General features: G+C 38.0%; 1 protein-coding gene across 1 annotated transcript; it reads left to right on the plus strand.

Moving 5' to 3' along the window:
* The first annotated feature begins 6,317 nt into the window (after positions 1 to 6,317).
* Positions 6,318 to 7,650, plus strand: LOC139892181 (uncharacterized). The gene has a single exon (XM_071875221.1). It carries the CDS (start codon positions 6,386 to 6,388, stop codon positions 7,235 to 7,237), a length of 852 nt encoding a protein of 283 aa, XP_071731322.1. The 5' UTR covers positions 6,318 to 6,385; the 3' UTR covers positions 7,238 to 7,650.
* The last annotated feature ends 13,484 nt before the right edge of the window (positions 7,651 to 21,134 follow it).

Genomic DNA, 21,134 nt, shown 5'->3' on the forward strand with positions numbered 1-21,134 from the left:
GGTTATAGTTGACCGATTGACAAAAATCGCTTTGTTTCTTCCCATTAAAGAAGCGATATCGTCGGAGACCTTGGCTAAGTTGTTTATCAAGGAAGTGGTCTCGCGACATGGGGTTCCTACATCTATTATTTCGGATCGAGATACCCGTTTTACATCTCGGTTTTGGGAAAAGTTTCATGAAGATATGGGTACGCAATTGAAGTTGAGCACGGCGTATCATCCTCAAACGGACGGTCAAACTGAACGTACGAATCAAACTTTGGAAGATATGCTACAAGCGTGCATCATTGACTTCGGTGGTAGTTGGGATGAGCATTTGCCTTTGGTGGAATTCTCGTACAATAATAGTTATCATACTAGTATCGGGATGCCACCTTACGAAATGCTTTATGGGCGTAGGTGTCGAACTCCCGTTTGTTGGGGAGAAGTGGGTCAAAGAGAGATCGGGAGTACTGATTTGGTTTTAGAGACTAATAGCAAGATCGATTTGATTCGGGAACATTTGAAGAAGGCTCAAGATAGGCAAAAGTCGTATGCCGATAGACGTAGGTGATTGATTGAGTTCCAAGAAGGCGATATGGTGATGCTTAAGGTTTCGCCATGGAAGGGTATTATTCGATTTCGAAAACGGGGAAAGTTAGCTCCTCGGTTTATTGGACCGTTCAAGGTTTTAGCTCGTGTTGGTGAAGTTGCATATCGATTAGAATTACCCGAAGAGCTTGCGGGGATCCATAATACATTTCATGTTTCCCACCTCCGTAAGTGTCTTGCGGATGATTCCTCATGGATGCCTTTAGATGAGATCGAGCTAAACAACAAGTTAGAATATGTCGAAGAACCGATTACTATCCTTGACGAGAAGGTGAAAATGTTGAGGAATAAAGAGGTGAGGACCTTTAAGGTTCAATGGCGACGAAGTAAAGGTTCCGAGTTCACTTGGGAGCCCGAAGAGTTCGTGTTGGTTTATCTTCCCTCGTGTCATGCGGCTTGGATTGCGAGGACGCAATCCGAATAAGTGGGGGAGAGTTGTAAGACCCGAAAAATTGTAGTGTACATGTGTGTATATAAGTTACTCAAGTTTTGGGGTTTTGGTTGTGCATAATTAAAAAGAGAAAAGATGCTGAACTGGGAGGTCGCGCGCCGCGCGGCTAGGTGGCGCGCCGCGCCATCTGTCTGCGACAGATTCCTTTCTTCTTTTTAAAATAGATATTTTGAGGGCAATTGTGTAATTTCACTTTGGGGCAGAATTTAATACCCTAGATCAGTTTTGGGGAGCTCATTTACTACTCCCACAACAACCTCATCTTCTCCAATTAAACTCTAGAGAGAGAGTGCAATCCTTGAGAGAGAAAGCTCCATTAAAGGGTGAAAGAGGTTGAATCGGGTCTCGGTGCAAGTTATAAAGTCGTTCATCTAGTCGATAGCTACGTGGTGATTGTGTTGGTAAGTTATAAAACCCAATTTCTTACTTTAATTGCTTTAAGGGTTAGGGTTTGGGCTAGTGATGAACCAAAGACCCATTTTGTTAGTATTTTGGGGATTTTGGGTGAATATGGGTTATGAAGGCTCGTTGATGACTAACCTAGGGTTTGAATGTGTTAATTGGACTTTTGAGTCTTAAATTTAGTTAGTTAGTGCTAGAACACTTTAATAATATGTAAATGGGTGTTATTGGGTATGGATGACCCAAATGGGTGTGTTGACCTTGAAATGGGTCAAATGAGTCTTTAATGACCTAAGTGGCCTAGCAATTATGAAAACGAGTTAGCCTTGTGACCTAAATGTGTTTTAAACCCATCTTGACGAATGATTAGGGTTTTGGTGTGTGTTGACCCAATTTAGGGTTAAGGGTGCAAATGGGTTGAAATTGCACCATTGGGTCAAAATGGCTTAGAATAGTGAAAGGGTTTGGTAGACTGACTTGAGTTTGCGTTTGATGATGTGTATAATATGATAGGTACGTTACTTTGAGGTCTTGCAAGCTCGGGTATCTTTTCACAAGACTTTGAGGTGAGTGGAATAATTATATGCGTAGGTATATAATGTATCTATTTATTGTAGCGTGAAATGTGTAGTGTCGAGGTGTTAAGACACCAAGTTTCACGTGAAGAGTGTAGCATCGAGGTGTTAAGATGCCACTCGGGTGTAGCATCGAGGTGTTAAGATGCCACCTAGGAGTGTAGTGTCGAGGTGTTAAGACACCACTCCGTAAAATATGAGTGAAGCATCGAGGTGTTAAGATGCCACTCGGGGTGAAGTACCGAGGTGTTAAGGTGCCACCCTAGGGGTTAGTGGTGCGAGGTGTTAAGTGCCCTAACGGATGTTGTGAACACCGATGGCGTTTTCGCGAGCGCCGTTCCCTTGTACTATTGGTTAACCATGGTTATTTGTGTTGTAAGCATATTATATTATTCGAGTTATATTCATATGCGGTTGTTATGCTAGCTTGTGGTATTGGAGATTTATAGCTTGCTATTATGACGATAAGCTAAATGTGTATGCTAGCGTGTTTGCGGTTTGGTGTGTAAGTGTATGCAAGTAGGTATAATTATATATGTATTCGTATAATTATTGCATTCACTAAGCTTTGCTTACCCTCTCGCTGTTTACCATTTTATAGGTTCGGTTTTGGACAAGGGTAAGGGCATCGTTTTGGACTTGAGATCCCGCTTGATGCTAGGGGACGCTTTTGGCTTTAGTAGCTCTTGGAGTTTGACCGATAGTTGGGTAGTTTAATCCCAAACGCCATGCTCATTGTGTAGTTTGGAACTTAAACTTTTTGGTGGTCGAAACTCGTAAATTGTATTAAACTTGTAAAACGGCCGATGTGGGCCCCACTTGTAAAACATCATTTTTATGTTTGAATCGTGATAGTTTTACATATTTGAATGTGTGGTTAAAAGCGTGTCGTCTAAAAATGTCGGGAACTAGCCGATCTTTTTCGCATTTTAAAACTTTCCGGACAGACCAGTTTGGCGCGCCGCGCCCCTACCTGGCGCGCCGCGCGGGTATGCTGCACAGGAATTTTTTTTTTATTTTTTATTTTCGCATGGTTTGGTCGAGGGTTGGTTTGGGTTGTTACAAACAACCCCTTCCCTTTCTCCGCACCTGCATCTAAAAAGTGAACAACGAGAGGGGTAAGCTAACGCTTAGTGAATGCAATAATTATACATATACATATATAACCTACTTACTTGCAATCACTTGCACAATACCGCATACAAGCTAGCAATTCGACAATCATGCAAACATTATGCATAAAACTAATATCCCCAAATCACAATAAGCTAGCAACACCAAATAGCATATAGTTCACAATTTAATATGCTAATACAAGAATTCATATGACCATGGTTAACCAATCGTACAAGGGAACGGTACTCGCGAAAGACCGTCGGAGTTCATAACATCCATTAGCGTACTTAACACCGCGTAATCACTAATCCCCCGGGTGATGTCTTAACACCGCGACTAACTCAACCCCATGACAATGTGGTGTCTTAAACACCGCGACTATCCCACATGTCAATCAAACCCATGAGTGGTGTCTTAAACACCACGACTATCCCACTCCCATGACAATGTGGTGTCTTAAACACCGCGACTATCCCACATGTCAATCAAACCCATGAGTGGTGTCTTAAACACCGCGACTATCCCACTCGTTACGTAGAATATGGTGTCTTAAACACCGCGACTATCCCACATTTCACGCTACACAAATAAATACATTATATACGTACACGCATAATTATTCCACTCACCTTATCACATTGGTGGTGATTAAACACTTCCGTAAGCTTCAAAGTAAGTACCTAATTCATTAAGTACACATTTAATACACAAACTAGTTGGACTAGTCACCAACATTTAACACTTGAGCATTTAATTACCCACTTGCATTAAATGACTCATTTACACCACAACCGCCCATTAAAGGCCAAGACTCATCATTAATCACTAAAAGCTAGTGATTAAAGTCTACTAACACCAACTAACCCGAACTTAGTCCATTTCATACCCATTTTCATCCAATTAGGTCAACCATTACCCATTTGACGCATTTTAACACTTAGACTTACAAATTTGGTCAAACTTGAAACCCTTAACAATCTTTCATCATTTTACAAGTGTATTAGTGACTAACAACACAATTAACACTCCCAAACCTCAATTTACATGACCAAACCCTAGGTTATAACCATTATGCTTTCCTTACATCAATTTAACCCAAATTCACCCATTTAACCCCCAAATGGGTCTTACAAGTCTCAAATGAACAAACCCTAGCCATAAATCAATTAAAACTCAAAACACAGAGTTAAGACTTACCAACACTATCAAGACGTAGCTAGAGACGTAAGGAACACCTTTAAAACTTGGATTCAGGTGAGATTTGGTCTCCTTCTTCTCCAAGTGAGCTTTCTCTCACTAAAACCTTAACTCTCTCTCTAAAATTGAATGTGGTGTAGTTGGAGGTGTGATAAATGAGCTAGAATAACTCATGTATCAGTTTTCTAGATCTAAAATCGTCCACAAGTGAAAAGACCAATAAACCCCAAAAGATGCCATTTAATTCGGGTCAAAATTGTCAAACAGCGACACCTGTCGCGTTTCGCGACAACTTGCCACGTCCCGCGACATCGGAACGCGACAAACAAATTTCAAACACGATAATATTGTCAGAAGTGGGGTTCTGGAGCCGTCGCGTTCCAGGCTGCTTTGTCGCGTATCGCGACCGACCCAAACGCGATGAAACACTTCAAAACGCGACAGAAGACCTGATCAACCCATTTTCAACATTTAAACTATATACAAACGTTCGCGGTTAATATTAAACGTTTACAAGGTAAAATGCGTACCTTTAGACTACGTACGAGGAAAACGGGGTGTTACACGTGTGCTCACGATGATGTTCATCATTGATTCGATGATTTGATGTTGTTTTGATCCATGATGCTTTACAAAACTTGTTAATTAGTGTCTCGGGAACTTATCTCGGTCATCAATTGGATTCAATTCGAATTGTTGTTACGATGAAGATGAACGCATGATAACGACGGTTAGTGTTTCACAAGAACATATTCGGGGATTGATCTGCAATTGATTAAGGGATTGATCTGCACTTGATAAAAAAATTAGGGGATTGATCTGCAATTGATCTAAGGGTTGAGATTTATCCATTGATCTTAATTTAAATTAAGAATGCAAATTAATATTTCTCATAAATTATTATTATTATATTGTTACATTTGAAAATTAATTGATTATTAACTACTATTATTTGTTACATTTGAAAAATTAATTTAAATTTAACATACGACAATTAATTGATTAATGCAAAATTCCCTCCATGGAGCATGGGTTTCTAAACTAGTTGAAATGAACGACACGGCGAATTGTTTATTAAGTTAATTCATTTTTGAATTCTTTGTTAGATATCATGTTATCTCAACCTTTATTTATTTATGTTTAGATTTATGATTGTCATAAACTCGAATTTTTTTAAGAAAAATTGTAGATCAGCAGAAACACTCAAATCCTGTGTACTTTGGCAGTTAGATCAAAACCTAACTTGGAAATTCTTTTGATCAAGAAGTTGTGATTTGAGTCAAGTAATATATTCGTGAAAAATAAGTTTATATAAATTTTTTATTTTTTGAACAGCGACTTTGGGATCACCTGAGGGGGACTTAACCACCCGTTGCGATCATCTCCCGTTTCAACTATGCCGATGCAGTGATATTAACCCGTCTCCTATCGCTGTCCGGGAGGAAACCTTGAACCGATCCAAGGGTACGGCCAAGTAAAACCCCCCTCTCTTTTACCCCCAACATAATGTGGGAAAGTTGCCATAGGTGGATCCTTAACAAATATAATTAACCTAAAAATTAATCGAAAGCAGATAAATGATAGAAACAAATATAATTAACCTTATTTTTTATTTATATATTTTTTTCTTTACAAAAAATAAACATAAACATAAACATTTATATTAAACTAAGGCAATTTAATGCCAATGATAAAAGACTACTTAGTACAAGATACAAACCAAACCCAAACAAACTAATCGAGCCAAACAAAACTTGTGTAGTTAGTGTAAATAGATTCGATTAAACCTTAAAATCAATGTACTTGATTTTATCCCGATCTGAAATTGAAGACGGAAGTTGGACCGTACGATCAGTCATAAGGTCCATTTCAGCAATGAGTTAGTCAAGATTAAACAAGTCAACGCTATCCACTTGATGAAACCAAAAGGTCAAAACGGTCCAAAATTATTTCCAAAATTAACCTACTTCCACTTCAGGTTTCTTAAAATAGCACCCCTCACTCACCTCAATCCTGCATTCTTACACCCTAATTCCGCCGCCGTCTTCAGTACATGACCACCTCCGACGACGAAGAAATCAATCCGGTGACAATGCTTCTATTAGACAACAACAACAACGATACCGATACTGCTCAACAACATAACGGCAACAAATTCGAATTACTTCCTACACCGATTCAACACCAGACGTACCACCTCAATTCAGTCAGTTCCGCCGTCGTTATCCGTCAACTTCCGTCACAAGGTCTCTCATTCCAGCTCTGGCCAGCCGCCGATACTTTCGTCAAGCTTCTAGACTCTTATCACGAATCTAACGCCGATAGGTTCTCCGGCGCCGTTACTTCCGTCAACCCACGTTCACGACCGATTCGTATTTTAGAACTAGGTTCCGGCACCGGCGTCGTTGGGATCGCGGCAGCTGCCATACTCGGTGCTGACGTCACGGTAACGGATTTGCATCACGTGCTTCCGAATCTCAAGTTTAATGTCGACGTGAATTCCGGAGCGTTGGAGCCACGTGGCGGGGAAGTACACGTGGCGGCACTTAGTTGGGGTGAAAATGATGAAATGAAAGTGATTGGGAGGGAGTTTGACCTAATTATCGGTTCGGATGTAGTGTATCATGATAATTTGTTTGATCCGTTACTTGAGACGTTAAAATATCTTTTGTTAGATAACGGTAACTGTAACGGAGTTGACGGTATAAGTAACGGTAACGGAGGTGAGGGTGAGAAGGTGTTTTTGATGGGGCATTTGAGGAGGTGGAAAAAAGAATCTGGTTTTTTTAAGAAAGCAAAAAAGTATTTTAAAGTTGAATTGGTACATGAAGATGGTCCATCAAGTGTGTCTAGAACTGGTGTTGTTGTTTACCGTTTTGCTAGAAAAGATGCTGTTTTTAGATAATAATTATTGTCTCTTGTTGTGCAAGTTTGATTTATTTCATGGTATCAGAACAAGGGTGGTCGAAATTGCTAGTCGAAACTTCTTGATTTGGTAACTACATTATTCACATGTAAGCGAATCAAGATTTGGGGTATGAATAAGATGTAAGGAAACAATGTGGTACCATTCAGACTGTTTTGATCCGTTGCTCAACTGTTTTGGACTTTGGGTACAAATGACTATGTGGTATCATCTGGGTTGTTTTGATTTTTGCATAACTGCTTCCAGCTATACGTATACCTTCATACGGAAACTATGTCGTACCATCCGGGCTGATTGAGTGAGATAAAATTGTTAATACATTTGTAAATACATACAAATTTTAAGGAAAAAAAGATAAAATTTACACCGCGAAAACACTGGTTCAATTCCCATGTTTTTGTTGCAAAGAGAACATATGCTATTAGGTGTGATCTTCAGTTTGAGTTGTTTTGGATATACATTTTGTTAAAACTAGTAATCTAAATACATAGACACCACAAACTATACTAGACTAGATAACAAAACCATATTATCCTATTTAATCGTAAAAATGAATTGTGACGTTCAGTTCTCTTTTGGTAAGAATTTCATTGCCGAAACCAACTGATCCCCCTACTACATTGTTGTAATAATCGAAGATTAATCCGAACAAACCTTTTATAGATTTGAATGAACTATTTATGAATATAGTAACAGTTTAATAATTTCTTATTAAAAAAAAACTGAAAATAATAAATTGTGAAATGAATAGTAGTTGGCCCTTTTCTAATTGAATATACATACAATATATTTAGAAGCATACCATACAAACAATAGTTTGGTTTGTAGGCGTTGTTTTGTCGATTTAAGACCTTGCTCTTTTTTTTTGAAAAGCAAATATATATATATATATATATAAATATAAAGAAAAAAACAAAAATGTACAAGGATATGGGGCAAAAAGACTTGCACCACACACGAATACCCGAATACCTAACACATATGCATGGATCTATAAACTATTTTTACAGAAATAGTGTCCACGACTCTAAACTCGAAGCAACAATGACTCGAATCAACCAGAATACTCGAATCAACCAGGATCTCGGTTATTGATGTCCGGAAAACCTAAGTTGATCGGATCAAGAAGCCAATGAAGCCAATCTTAGTGTATATTTCTCGATCGATTGCTAATCCATTCATAAGTTTTGACTTGAACCTCGCATATGATTTTTGATGAAGACCATGAATCATTCTTAAAGACTTTTTGATTCCTGTTTTTCCAAATGATGTAGCTCGCCGACCAAGTGATTGCTTGCCAAATTTTGGAGATTTTACCCGAAAAGTTCACATAATTAGATCCTCCAAGCAACTCTTCCAGAGTGATGTGCGAAGGCAAGTTAATTTTCCACCATTTATGAATACCCTCCCATACTTCTTGAGCAGTTTTACATGAAAGAATAGCGTGGTCAATTGATTCGGGAACATTATTACACATTGGGCATAATAATGTATCCAAAACAATCCCACGTTTCTCAAGTTCCGTTTTGACCGCGATCCTTCCTTTTACTACCCGCCAAATGAATATCCCGATTTTTTGTGGGATCAAGTTGTTACGCATCGTTTTATTGCTAACATAAGCCCTTGGAATTGTGATGTTATCTATTTTTACCGCCATGGATTTGGATGTGTAGCTACTTTTGTTGTCTATTTTGCACGCCCACGATGTTTGACCAGAACCAACAGAAGCATGATTGGAAATCAAGGTTGTGAGTGTATCAAGTTCTCCATGTAATCTACCTGAAATATCTCTGCACCAAGCCCAGTTAAAGTCCCAGCAACCATCAATCTTCTTTGCTCTGTCTGCGATGGAACACGAATTGTTGATTTCCAGCCTATAGAGACGCGGAAATGAAACTTTAAGTGGGTTGTTGCCAACCCACAAATCGTCCCAAAATCGGATATCGTGACCATCACCAATGTTGCGAATGAACAGATCCTCCAGATTTATACCCACTTTGAGCATGTCCGACCCTATTTTGATGATGTTGCCCCACACTGAAACATGTCTCGAAACAACGTTAGAGTTAACAATACCTAAACCCCCATCCCGCCCGTAGATACTCTTGATTATATTGACCCATAGTGATCCGTTTTCGGTGCGAAAACGCCACCACCATTTTCCCAAAAGCGCCCAATTTTTGGATTTAAGTGAACAAATATTTAGCCCGCCCTCATTGTATGGTAAAAGAATTGTATCCCATTTAACCCATGATAATTTTGAATCATTCCCCGACCCGCCCCAAAAAAACTTACGACGCATATTCTCGAGAAGGTGGATGACGGATGAGGGAGCACGAAACAACGAGAAGAAGTAAAGTGGAAGACTACTAAGGATCGATTTTATGAGCGTTAACCTACCCCCGAACGACATTGTTCTAGCTTTCCATGTCGACAATCGTTTTTTAAATTTCTCTACTATAGGGTTCCAAGCTTCTTTTTTATGCATCTTTTGACCGATTGGCATCCCTAAGTATATGAATGGAAGGGAACCCGCATTGCATCCTAGATTGAGGGCCATGTTTTCTAATGCCGGTTTTGATATCCCAATCCCATAGAGAATACTTTTACTTAGGTTAATACGCAAACTCGAAAGCTTCTCGAAGCACCTGAGGGTTTTGTGGACATTTTTAATATTGCGTTTGTTCCAATCCCCGAAGAAAATTGTGTCATCCGCAAATTGTAAATGAGAGACAAGAACTTTATTAACACCAATTTCGACCCCCCTTATGAGTTTGTCTCTAACCGCAATCTTAGTGAGAATATTCAAACCTTCGCTAGCAATAATAAAGAGATAGGGTGAGAGTGGATCACCTTGGCGAACACCCTTTTGGAGATTGAATTCCTTTGTTGGAGAGCCGTTAACTAGAACTGATATTGAAGTCGATCGAAAGCAAGATTCTATCCATTTCCTCCATTTATCTCCAAACCCCATTTTCTTCATTATATCTAATAGAAACCTCCATCGGACACAATCAAAAGCTTTTTCGAAGTCGGCTTTAAATATGAAGCATTCGGATTTTCTTTTTTTGACATCATAGACTAATTCATTGGCTATAAGTATGCTATCAAGAATTGATCTATCCTTAACGAAAGCACTTTGTTCAACGCCAATTAAGTTACCGATTACACCCCGAAGTCTATTTGCTAAGATTTTTGCGATTATTTTGTAATAACTTCCAATGAGACTTATTGGTCTATAATCACGAAGGTGGACGGGGTCATTTATTTTAGGTAAAAGTGTGATGAAAGACGCATTACAACCTGTTGAGATCTCCTCGTGCTCCCAAAACCAAAGGAGTGCATTCATCAAATCGTCTTTAATAAGCCACCAATACATCCTGTAAAAACTGAAGTTAAAACCGTCGGGTCCGGGAGCCTTTGAAATGCCACAATCTTTGATTACATCCCAAACTTCATCTTCTGTGAATTTTAATTCAATACGTGAAGCATCTTCTGGTGAAATTTTGGATGTTTCGAAACCCTCAAAAGTAAAGCCCCTAGCTTCATGATCTTCATAAAAGGATTTGAAATAGCTGTGGACTTCATTTTTAATTGCATTAGGATCCTCACTCCATGTTCCATTTATGTGTAATCCTCGCAGATTATTCTTGTTGTTCCGCCGTTTAATGACTGAGTGGAAAAATTTAGAATTTTCATCACCGTCGATCACCCATTTAATTCGAGCCTTTTGTTTTAACATATTTCTTTTATTTCGGTCTTTCTCAATCCATTGGCCCCTTTTTGACAACCAATTCAGCCTCTCGTCATTAGATAAATTTCCTTGTTCAGCTTCACGTTCAAACCGATTACATTCTTCATTTAAAATATTTAACTCCTCATCTATTTTCCCATAATTCTTTTTACTCCACTCACGCAATTTATCCTTAACACATTTAAGTTTGAGCCTAAACACAACATCTTTTCGGTGACCCGCTATACAGGTGTTCCAAGCTTCAATAATCAGATTTTTAGAATTAACATCATCGATCCATGAATCAAAGATCCTAATCGGTTTTGGCCCAAAGTCAGACTGACCGTTCCTAAGCAGTAATGGGGAATGATCAGAGAGGTTTCTGTCCAGGGCCGAGACATGTAAATCATCCCACATATTAGCAAATTTGTCAGAGACAAGGAAACGGTCTAGTTTACTAAATTGGATTCCATCATCACTAATTCTCGTAAATCGTTTCCCGGATAGAGGAATTTCTATGAGACTGTTATTGGAGATAAAATCATTGAACAAGTTGGCTCTTCTAGCTATAAAATTTGTATTCTCCCTCTCGAAATCGGACCTAACCTCATTGAAATCCCCACAAACAACCCAAGCAACATTACCATATTTCAACAATTCATTTAAAGAATTCCAAAATCTTCTTTTTTTATCGTCTTTATGTGGACCGTAAACATTAACAATCACAATCTCAGTGTTGTAATTAGAGAGTTTACCTTTGATGGCTATGAAGAATTCACTTTCGACAGCATGGTCAACGTTGAAGATGTTCGAATCCCACATCAGTAGAATACCTCCTGACCTACCAATTGCGTTTTTGACAGTATACTTCACGTTTTGAGACCCCCACAAATGTTCTACCCATCTGTCTTTGATTGAATTGCACTTTGTCTCTTGAAAGGCTGCAACAATTGGATTGTTATCTTTGATCATATGCTTGACCCATGTAACCTTACCATCTTGATTAAAACCACGAATATTGAGTGATAATATCTTCATTGGAAATCGGTTAAAACATTCACGAATGTGGTAACTGTGTCTTATAGATCTTGCTCTTCGTCAAACCCTAGGAGTTTGGCAAAGTCACTTAAATTCACACTTTCTTCTGACTGAATTGATTTGTCATCATCTTGATTACTAACTCTTCTGGTTTTGGACATTAAGATGTCATACATAGAGGATTCGCGTGTTCTTTTAACACCAATATTGATTTGGGAATTGGGTTTGTTTTTCTTTCTAGCTGTAGATTTGGCGTTAATGATCCTTGACGATTTTTTCCATTTGCGAACTTTGTTCCAAGTATCATCAGAAGCACCACCATCTATATTTGTTTTATCGGGCTTGTGGGAAGTGATGATAATTTTCTTGTGATGGTGTGTGGATTCAGGTATAGAAGAAGAGATAAAGTTATTGACGTTTTGCTTAATTACTTCCGGACACAGGTTCAGTTCCACTGGGCTGTTATAGCCCAACTCGTTATTGGATTCTTCTATGTCGTTCACGCTCACTGCCCCTTGTTTATATGGAAGCCCAATACCCTTTGTGTTATCTGTATCTGTTGGGCCTCCAATTGAGGTATTGTTGGGGGTCCCATTAATAGTTGCAACGCCACCCAAATTCAAATCATCAGAATCCCCAGGACAGCTGTTTATAATAATTGTGCTTTTGTTAACTGGACTTGCAATTACATATGTTGGATCTGCTGTATTTGTATTATCCAGCGTAAATTAAGGGATATGTTCCTCATTGGGTATCTCCATATTAACACTTTTTGGACTTTTTGCAACCTCATCATCATTATGGTTGTTTTTGTCAATCTTGGACCCATCAATATCTTTTTGTATACCAGAAAAAGATTCTTCAGTTTTCACCCGTTTGGCTTGTATCCTAGAAGTTGACTGTTTATTTTCACCCACAGGAGCCTTTTCAGGTAAATTAGCCGGAAACATGTTTTGATCATCATCTTCATCCGAAGAGTAACAATCATCTTCTTCAGCATCCTCCATATCTTCTGACTTAGTGGACATTTGATCCCCATTATCCGGGTTAAACTCATTAAGATCCATTTGGATTATATCATTGACATCTTCGAAAGCCCTGACGTAGAATGAGCATTTATCGTGATCAACCAAGACTGAGTCATTGATGATATCTGGAGCACTGACTTTAACTAGAACCCGACCCTTAATTAGATTTTGATCTCCCTCTAATTTGCAGTTGGTCATTTCGATTACCTCTCCCCACCATCCACCAATTTTTTCAAACATGTTTTCATTCCAACAAATAACTGGAACCCCAATAATGTTAATCCACGTCAGTCTCCCAGGATAGAAATATGATGCACTCCATTTTCTAAGATTTTTTATCCACCTTTTTATACCATGGTGCTCATTATCGAGAATATTAGTCACTGCCTCTTCAGATTTTAGAATTAACATGATTTCAAGACCACCCAAGTATTTAATGTTGACGTCAATGAGCCCTTCAATTTCACATAATCTTTTGATTTGTTGGAGAAGACTGTAGTTTTCCACTTCACCAATAATTGTCACATTTTCAATCTCTGTGTTTTCTTTTTCATTGCGCATGGATACCATTCTAACCTTATCCTTGTGATTGTTATTTTTGTATGTTTTGTTTTCCCAGAACTTTACATACTGATGGGATTGTTGAGGCCCACTTTCTTTGTTTTTGATAATTTCTGCTGGTATAGGGTTTTCTTTTGTGTAATCCCCATTGTCATTATTTTTAGTATTGTTCGCATTCACCTTGGGTACTTCCTTCCAAACTTTCTTTTCACTTGTACTCTTGGAGACATTCATCTTCCATACGATATCTTTGTTGATTCTTGAGGTTCCTTTATTATCACCATGACTTGATTTATTAGATGGTCTATTGCTGTTACTATTGCTTCGTTCACGTGCCTTATAGACTTTTAAACCCCAACCAAGAATTTGGATTCTGTTAAGCCTTGACATCAGCACTTCCATATCACTCACCCCTTCAAATCTAACGAAACCAAAACGGTGACCATTTTGTAATCGTTTTCTGGCAATGTATACATCACGTACTAACCCAAATCTATCGAAGGTCTTCCAAAGCTCGGTGATACCCCATGTTTCAGGAAAGTTGTAGAACATGAATGATGTAAGTAGAGGTTTGTTAACGTTCGTTGATCGATCTCTGTAGTAGTTACCCTTTCTTGCACCTCGTTGTTTCTTCCATCCTACATCATCGCCGCCTGCACCCTCCGTTGAATTTGCCGCCGCAGATTTTCTCTCTCTATTTGTTTCTCTCTCACACATTTTCTCTCTCTATAGATTTTTGTCTCTATTGTTTGTTGTTTCTTATGTTTTATTGTGGTTTGATGTCTGAGGCTCTCTTGGGCCGGTTTGTAATTGTTCTCTAAAGAGTCCTTTCATTATTTATAAAGGCCTAGATTACATAAAAAGTTTTTGATTTTTATTTAAACAAAAAAACAAATCAAGGAACTTGAAAATTTTTATTAGGAGGACTGTTGCTAGATGAAAGAAAAAAGACACTATGTAACTTTATTGCATTGGAAAAGACACTATGAGTATGTTATCCTATTTAGTGGATTATTTCAACATAAGAGTTCATTTTGTTCTATTATGTTGGTAATAATGGAACAGTTTTGTTCGTAGGAACAAAGAGAAGCAGATTTATTCTACACTCGATAAGTACCAATACGCAATGGGGAGGTTAATGCCTTCCAATCCAGTTCCAACAATGAACTTCTCGGACTGAGAAAGAGGGACTACTTGACGTTGCATGTTAGAGCTCATTAAAGCCCGATTCACATCATTATGCTCGATAAAAGGAATGGGGGTATACGACGGGCGAACGTGCCGATATATAGCTCCGCAATACAACATTCATAGAGTTTTCTGGTATTAAATATTCAAGTAGAAGTAGATTCGATATCAATATTCAAGTAGATTACAATATCAATATTGTTATACATTATTATTTATTATAATTATAATATTAAGAAACCGAAACTGAATCGGTTTTGATATTCTAAAAAAAAAAAAAAAATCCCAAAGCATAGTAAGCCCAAGTGGGAGAATTCTGTTTCTAAGACTGTTTATCAATTCCGTTTCGGTTGCATTTCTTAATTGCATCTCTTAAAAATGAAAATTCAAGTTTAGTATAAATTTTTATTCCACTCATAGATTCGAGTATGCATTTCCTCTGGCTCCCGAAAAAGACATTATATGCACTGGATTAAAAGGATCGGTTATTCGAAAATTAGGATTCATTTCTTGTCGCAAATATTCTCTTGTGGCATGCCCAACCGCATATTTTTTGTTTTTTGGGCTCTTTCATTAACTGATAAAAATATCAGTCAGTCCGCCATTTTTATTTTTGACAAAAAAATAAGGAGATGGCTCCATGTGCTCTGAGTCATTATGTGGATTCAAATTCAGGAACACTACCAAAGTTTTTCAGGGGGGTTATCTTGACGTAGGTCTGCCTCTTGCCTAGATTAACCTATCCTAAAATATGAGTAATTTTTACACTAGTAGTCCGAATTCAAGGAGAGTCATGGCCCTCTTAAATCAACTCACAGTTCCACCTTTGCATACAAAAACATAAACAAACATACACTTTAACATGATTGTCTTGAAACACAAACATAATCGTTCAATTGTTCAAATGTTCTAAAATGTTATTTTAAATTTATGTATTAAAATGTTGACAAACTTTAACTTTGATTTTTAATTAACTTTGACCGATTAAATTTGACTTTGACCAAATAAATCCAATTTAAACTCATTCACCGATGTTGACTGATTAACTAGACAGAATAGTTGGTGACTAGTTTGGTTCTTTGGGCTCTAGCGGGATTACTTGTGTCGGCAAACCTTGTGAAGCGGAATGTGACATGGCGTAGAAAAACATTCAAGCTCTTAATTCAGCCCGGTTGGCATCTGTCAGGTCATCTTCGTTGAGGACGCCTAAAAAAGGTTTTGGATGTTGGATTGGGTGTGGGTAACGGGTTGGATTCCCTTGTGTTAATATCCCCCCAAGTGTTATTCATGAGGATGACATGGAAGCGGATGCGGATGTGAAGGAGGGCTTTTTGACCTTTTTTAGCAAGGGCAAGTGTATTCTTTCTTAGGGCCACATTGATGATCGAGTTAGGCGAGTTCCACGTTTGGTTTCTTCGAATCGATAATGAAAGACGTGGAGTTCGATCAGGTTGAAACCTAACTTATTAACTTTAAGCCGCCGTCTAAAGTCAAGAAGCCTAAAAAGAAGAAGATTGTTCAAGGTGCCAAATTGAAGAGTTTTTCAGCCTTAATGAAAGACAAGTGATTGTTTGTTTGTTTGTGTTTGCGGTTGGTTGTTTTGCTCAAGGTGGAGATGTCTCATAATCATGGCGTTGATCTTGATCGCGGGACCTCTTTCTTTTGTCTCTTTGATGTTTGTTTTATCGTTTGTCTTTTGGTTACTGTTCTAGTTTAGCTCGTGTTCAAGTTGTTTCTTGTCTAGGGTTGAGCTCGTTTGGTTTGCAGTTTCTTTGGTTGTAACTTTCATGGTTGTATCTTTTGTTTGGTCTTCTCTAATTTTATACAATGTTTTTTTTCGTCAATAAAAAATAAAACATCTTGCTGATATTTTCTCTTCTCCTTCTCAAACTCAACAAGTCTAAGTTGATATAGGTCAGAACGCGCAATTATTAGCACAATAAGGCCGCTCCCTATCGTGACTAACACTATTCATCCTCTTAACTGCCACATCAGCGCCACATCAACACTTATATCCTATAACTAACCCATAAAATTCTATAACTAAACACTCCCTATAATAATTACCAATAACTAACAATGTAAAAAAAATAGGGATTATAGTCAAAATGCCCATTCCCAGCAAGTTTCTTGCGCTGGAGCCCAATAAAAAAAAAATTTGCCAGGTTGTCCTCGCAAAACGTAAGGTGCCTTGCGAGTTGCCCTCGCAAGGCGCAAGATTGCATCCTTGCGTCTTGCGAGCTTGCGACCTTATCTGATCAGATGTTGGATTTTCAGATAAGATTTAGTAGGATTTCTTAGATTTTTGTCGGATAAGATTTTACCCTATTTATAGGATGACCCTGGAACTTTGATTTCACAGTCTCATAAAAATTCCATTCTTGTGCAATTCATTGATTAAAGGTACTTTAAGGTACTAATTTAAGCATTTTTCTTCACTAATTATAGTATTTATTATTTGTTTGTATGATGATTATTTTTAATTAGTTTGTTATTTACAGTTAATCTCAGTTAATATCCATGGACAGAAGAGCTAGAGCTTCACACCGACCATCACAAGGAGATTCATCACAACAAGTTGCTGAAAGACGACGACTATTAGCCGACCGTCCCATTCTTCCTGGTATTAAAGTTGTTGCTCAAGGTGGTTTTTCCGCGTACTGGCGGGGAATAGATGCTGGAGATTTTCTATATCGTCAAGTTAATGAGTACTATCCCAGACTTGTTAGGGAATTCTATGCTAACTATGTCTTTGATCCACGTAAACTGAAATGTGTTCACGTGAACATGTTTGGTTATTCCTACGATTGGACGTTGGAGGAGTTTGGTGAGATTCTGGATATTCCAGATGGAGATTTCAAGTTTTTCAGTCTTAGCAAGGATGTGAAAAAGGCCCCGAGGAGGTCAGCTACAGGAAATTCATTCTCAGCTTCTGAGTTTGTTTCGGGACTATGTAAACCTGGTTTTTACATGCCAAACAGTGGTCCTGTCATTATCAGGGAGGAAGATATTCAGGACCAGTATCAACAGATGATGAATGTCATCAAGAAGAATGTCATGTTGTGCTGATGTGGAGCTATCTGTAACTGAAGTTTTGATTTTGATGTGTTTGCTCGAACAAATCCCAATTAATCTGGCATATGTGGTTGCTAATCGGATGGCAGGATTGCCTGCAGCTGGTGGGAGTGGATTGCCGTATGGCATGTTGTTGAACAACTTCTTTACTGATGAAGACGAGTTGGTGTATCCTTCTGATCGAGAAGTGTTGAATGCTCATATTATGTATGCTGCTCCAATTTAATTAATCTTGGTTGATCATGTTATAAAGTAGGTCGTAGGGCCTTTTGTACTACTGGTTAATGAAATGGTATTTTAATTTTAGCCTATCTGTTTTATTGGTCATTTTAATTTTCAGTACAAGTTCAAGGATGACGGGAGTAATTTGGTCAATAACAACTTACACTTAAGCACTAGATAAATATTTGTAAACATAGATGGACATATACATTAACAGTAGTTAAACAAATAAAAAAAACTCAAATAGCAGCTACATAAAATAGTAATCATAGCATACGCAAAGACGCAAAACAAGCCTTGCGAGACGCAAGACGCAAAGTTTGTGGATCTTGCGTGCTTGCGTCTTTGCGTCTTGTGTTTTTAATTATTAGGTTATAAACCTAATAATAACATTCACTTGACACACACACACACTTCGCAAATACGCACAGACGCAGAGAAGCAAATTACGTGAAACCTAGCCAAACGCAAATACGCAAAGATCCATCATCTTCTCTCTCGTTCAAACAGTAGATCGAAACCACCACCACCACCTGCACTACCACCAGTTCATCCATCGTATTCACCACCACCACCACGTACCAGCGTCTACGTCACCAACTATGTCATCATCGTCTTCGTCTGCTCCATTTTAACTACGAAATAAATCAAGATATCAACCTAATAACAATGGCAAATCCGCAGGTTAGTTATTCCTTCACTATATATGTTAGTTATTTGGGAGGTGTATATCAATTTCATATGTTCATATATAAATCTGAAAATGTGCACACCAACTGTTCGATGAAATGTCTCTGTGATAATCATCATTATTAAACCGTATTCTTGATTTTTTTTTTTTAATAATGGGGTATATTATGTCTTGTTTTGTATAGTGTTTTGGTGAAACAACAATTTGTTGCTGGTCAAATTAATTTGACTGTCCAGGCAAAATGGTCGTTTTGCGTCCTTGCGTTCGGGACATAATCAAGTCGCAAGACCATATTTGCGACCTTGCGTACCGGTAGTTTAGGACGCAAGACCAATTTTGCGTATTTGCGTATCATATGCTGATGTTGTTATTGTTAATTTTACAGGGATGGGTTGAAGGTAAACTGACGATGAAGAATAAAATAAGTATTATAGGTGATGTGAGGAAAGTAATGACCGAAAATCAAATAAAAATATTTAAAGAAACGTGTTTTGGTGTATGGTTAGATCTTGAATACATGGGAAACTATCTCAGACTTGTACATGCAATGCTCCAACGTAAAACTGTACGGCCGGAAGGTATTGATGATGATAAGTACCCCGAGGAGCAAGATGACATATGGTTTAGATTTAAGCCTAATTTTTCTATTAGATTTGATCGCCGTGAATTTTGTCTAGTAACGGGGTTTTTGTTTGGTACCCGTACGGATATGGCACATTACATCCCTAAAAATTATGAAAAAGAGACGGCTCCAATTAGACAACGTTTATTTCCGTCCATTAAAGAGAGCACAAACATTTTGATTGGTGATATTGAAAAGAAGCTTCTAAAAAGTAGTCGGGTTGGTGTTTCGGACGATGATGTGGTTCGACTAGCAATCATATTAGTTGTAGAGAGAGCTTTTATGGGTAAACAATCTGCCCATGTGGTGAACAAGAAGTTCTTATATTTAGTTGAAGATTTTTCAAGTGTTAATAAGTACCCATGGGGGTCTCGTATATGGGAACCGACTTACGAAGCGGTTAGTGAAGGGTTTGTTGTTCGGGAAAGCCAATTAGAGAGCGGCAAGGCGTACACTTTGGCAGGATTTATGTGGGCATTTAAGGTAACGACATGTTTGATTTCAAATAGTTTTATTATTTAAAGATAATATATATATTGATATTGTTTAAACAAAAATGATTTGTAGATTTGGATCCTCGAGGCTTACCGTCATACCATTAAATCCTTTGCTACAAAAACGGACAAGAATGGAGTACCGAGGGCTCTTTTTTGGAACCGTACAACAGCGGAGACTTTTGGAATCTCTGATTACATTAAACTCTTAGATATTCAGGTCAGTGGGCTTTAATATTTGGAATTACCATTGACTGGTAAATGACTGTTGAAACAGAGAGGAAATGGCAAGGACGCAAGACCATTCCTGCGTCCTTGCGTCTTTGGTAAGTGTGGCCGCAAGGGAGTACTTGCGTCTTTGCGTACGTGCTACTATGGAGACGCAAAGAATTGTTTGCGTCCTTGCGTCTGTTTGACCAGAAAAGTTCCAAGTATTTTTTTTGTTATCTTGTGTATAAAGTCGTGTTTGATTATGCAGGATGATTGTCCCAAGAACAAGATGAAATGTCCCGTTCTTATTGATTAAAAACGTTCCATATTAATTGATTTCGTTGCGAGGTTTTGACCTCTATATGAGACGTTTTTCAAAGACTGCATTCATTTTAAAACAAATCATAACCTTTATTTCATCAATAAAGGTTTAAAAAGCTTTACGTAGATTATCAAATAATGATAATCTAAAATATCCTGTTTACACACGACTATTACATAATGGTTTACAATACAAATATGTTACAACGAAATAAGTTTCTTGAATGCAGTTTTTACACAATATCATACAAGCATGGACTCCAAATCTTGTCCTTATTTAAGTATGCGACAGCGGAAGCTCTTAATAATCTCCTGAGAATAAACATGCTTAAAACGTCAACAAAAAAATGTTGGTGAGTTATAGGTTTAACCTATATATATCAAATCGTAACAATAGACCACAAGATTTCATATTTCAATACACATCCCATACATAGAGATAAAAATCATTCATATGGTGAACACCTGGTAACCGACATTAACAAGATGCATATATAAGAATATCCCCATCATTCCGGGACACCCTTCGGATATGATATAAATTTCGAAGTACTAAAGCATCCGGTACTTTGGATGGGGTTTGTTAGGCCCAATAGATCTATCTTTAGGATTCGCGTCAATTAGGGTGTCTGTTCCCTAATTCTTAGATTACCAGACTTAATAAAAAGGGGCATATTCGATTTCGATAATTCA

Source organism: Rutidosis leptorrhynchoides, chromosome 2 (genome assembly GCF_046630445.1).
Source record: "Rutidosis leptorrhynchoides isolate AG116_Rl617_1_P2 chromosome 2, CSIRO_AGI_Rlap_v1, whole genome shotgun sequence".
NCBI lineage: Eukaryota > Viridiplantae > Streptophyta > Magnoliopsida > Asterales > Asteraceae > Rutidosis > Rutidosis leptorrhynchoides.

Coding starts and splice junctions, on each gene's coding strand:
- LOC139892181 (XM_071875221.1), top strand. CDS start 6,386: ATGACCACCTCCGACGACGAAGAAATCAATCCGGTGACAATGCTTCTA.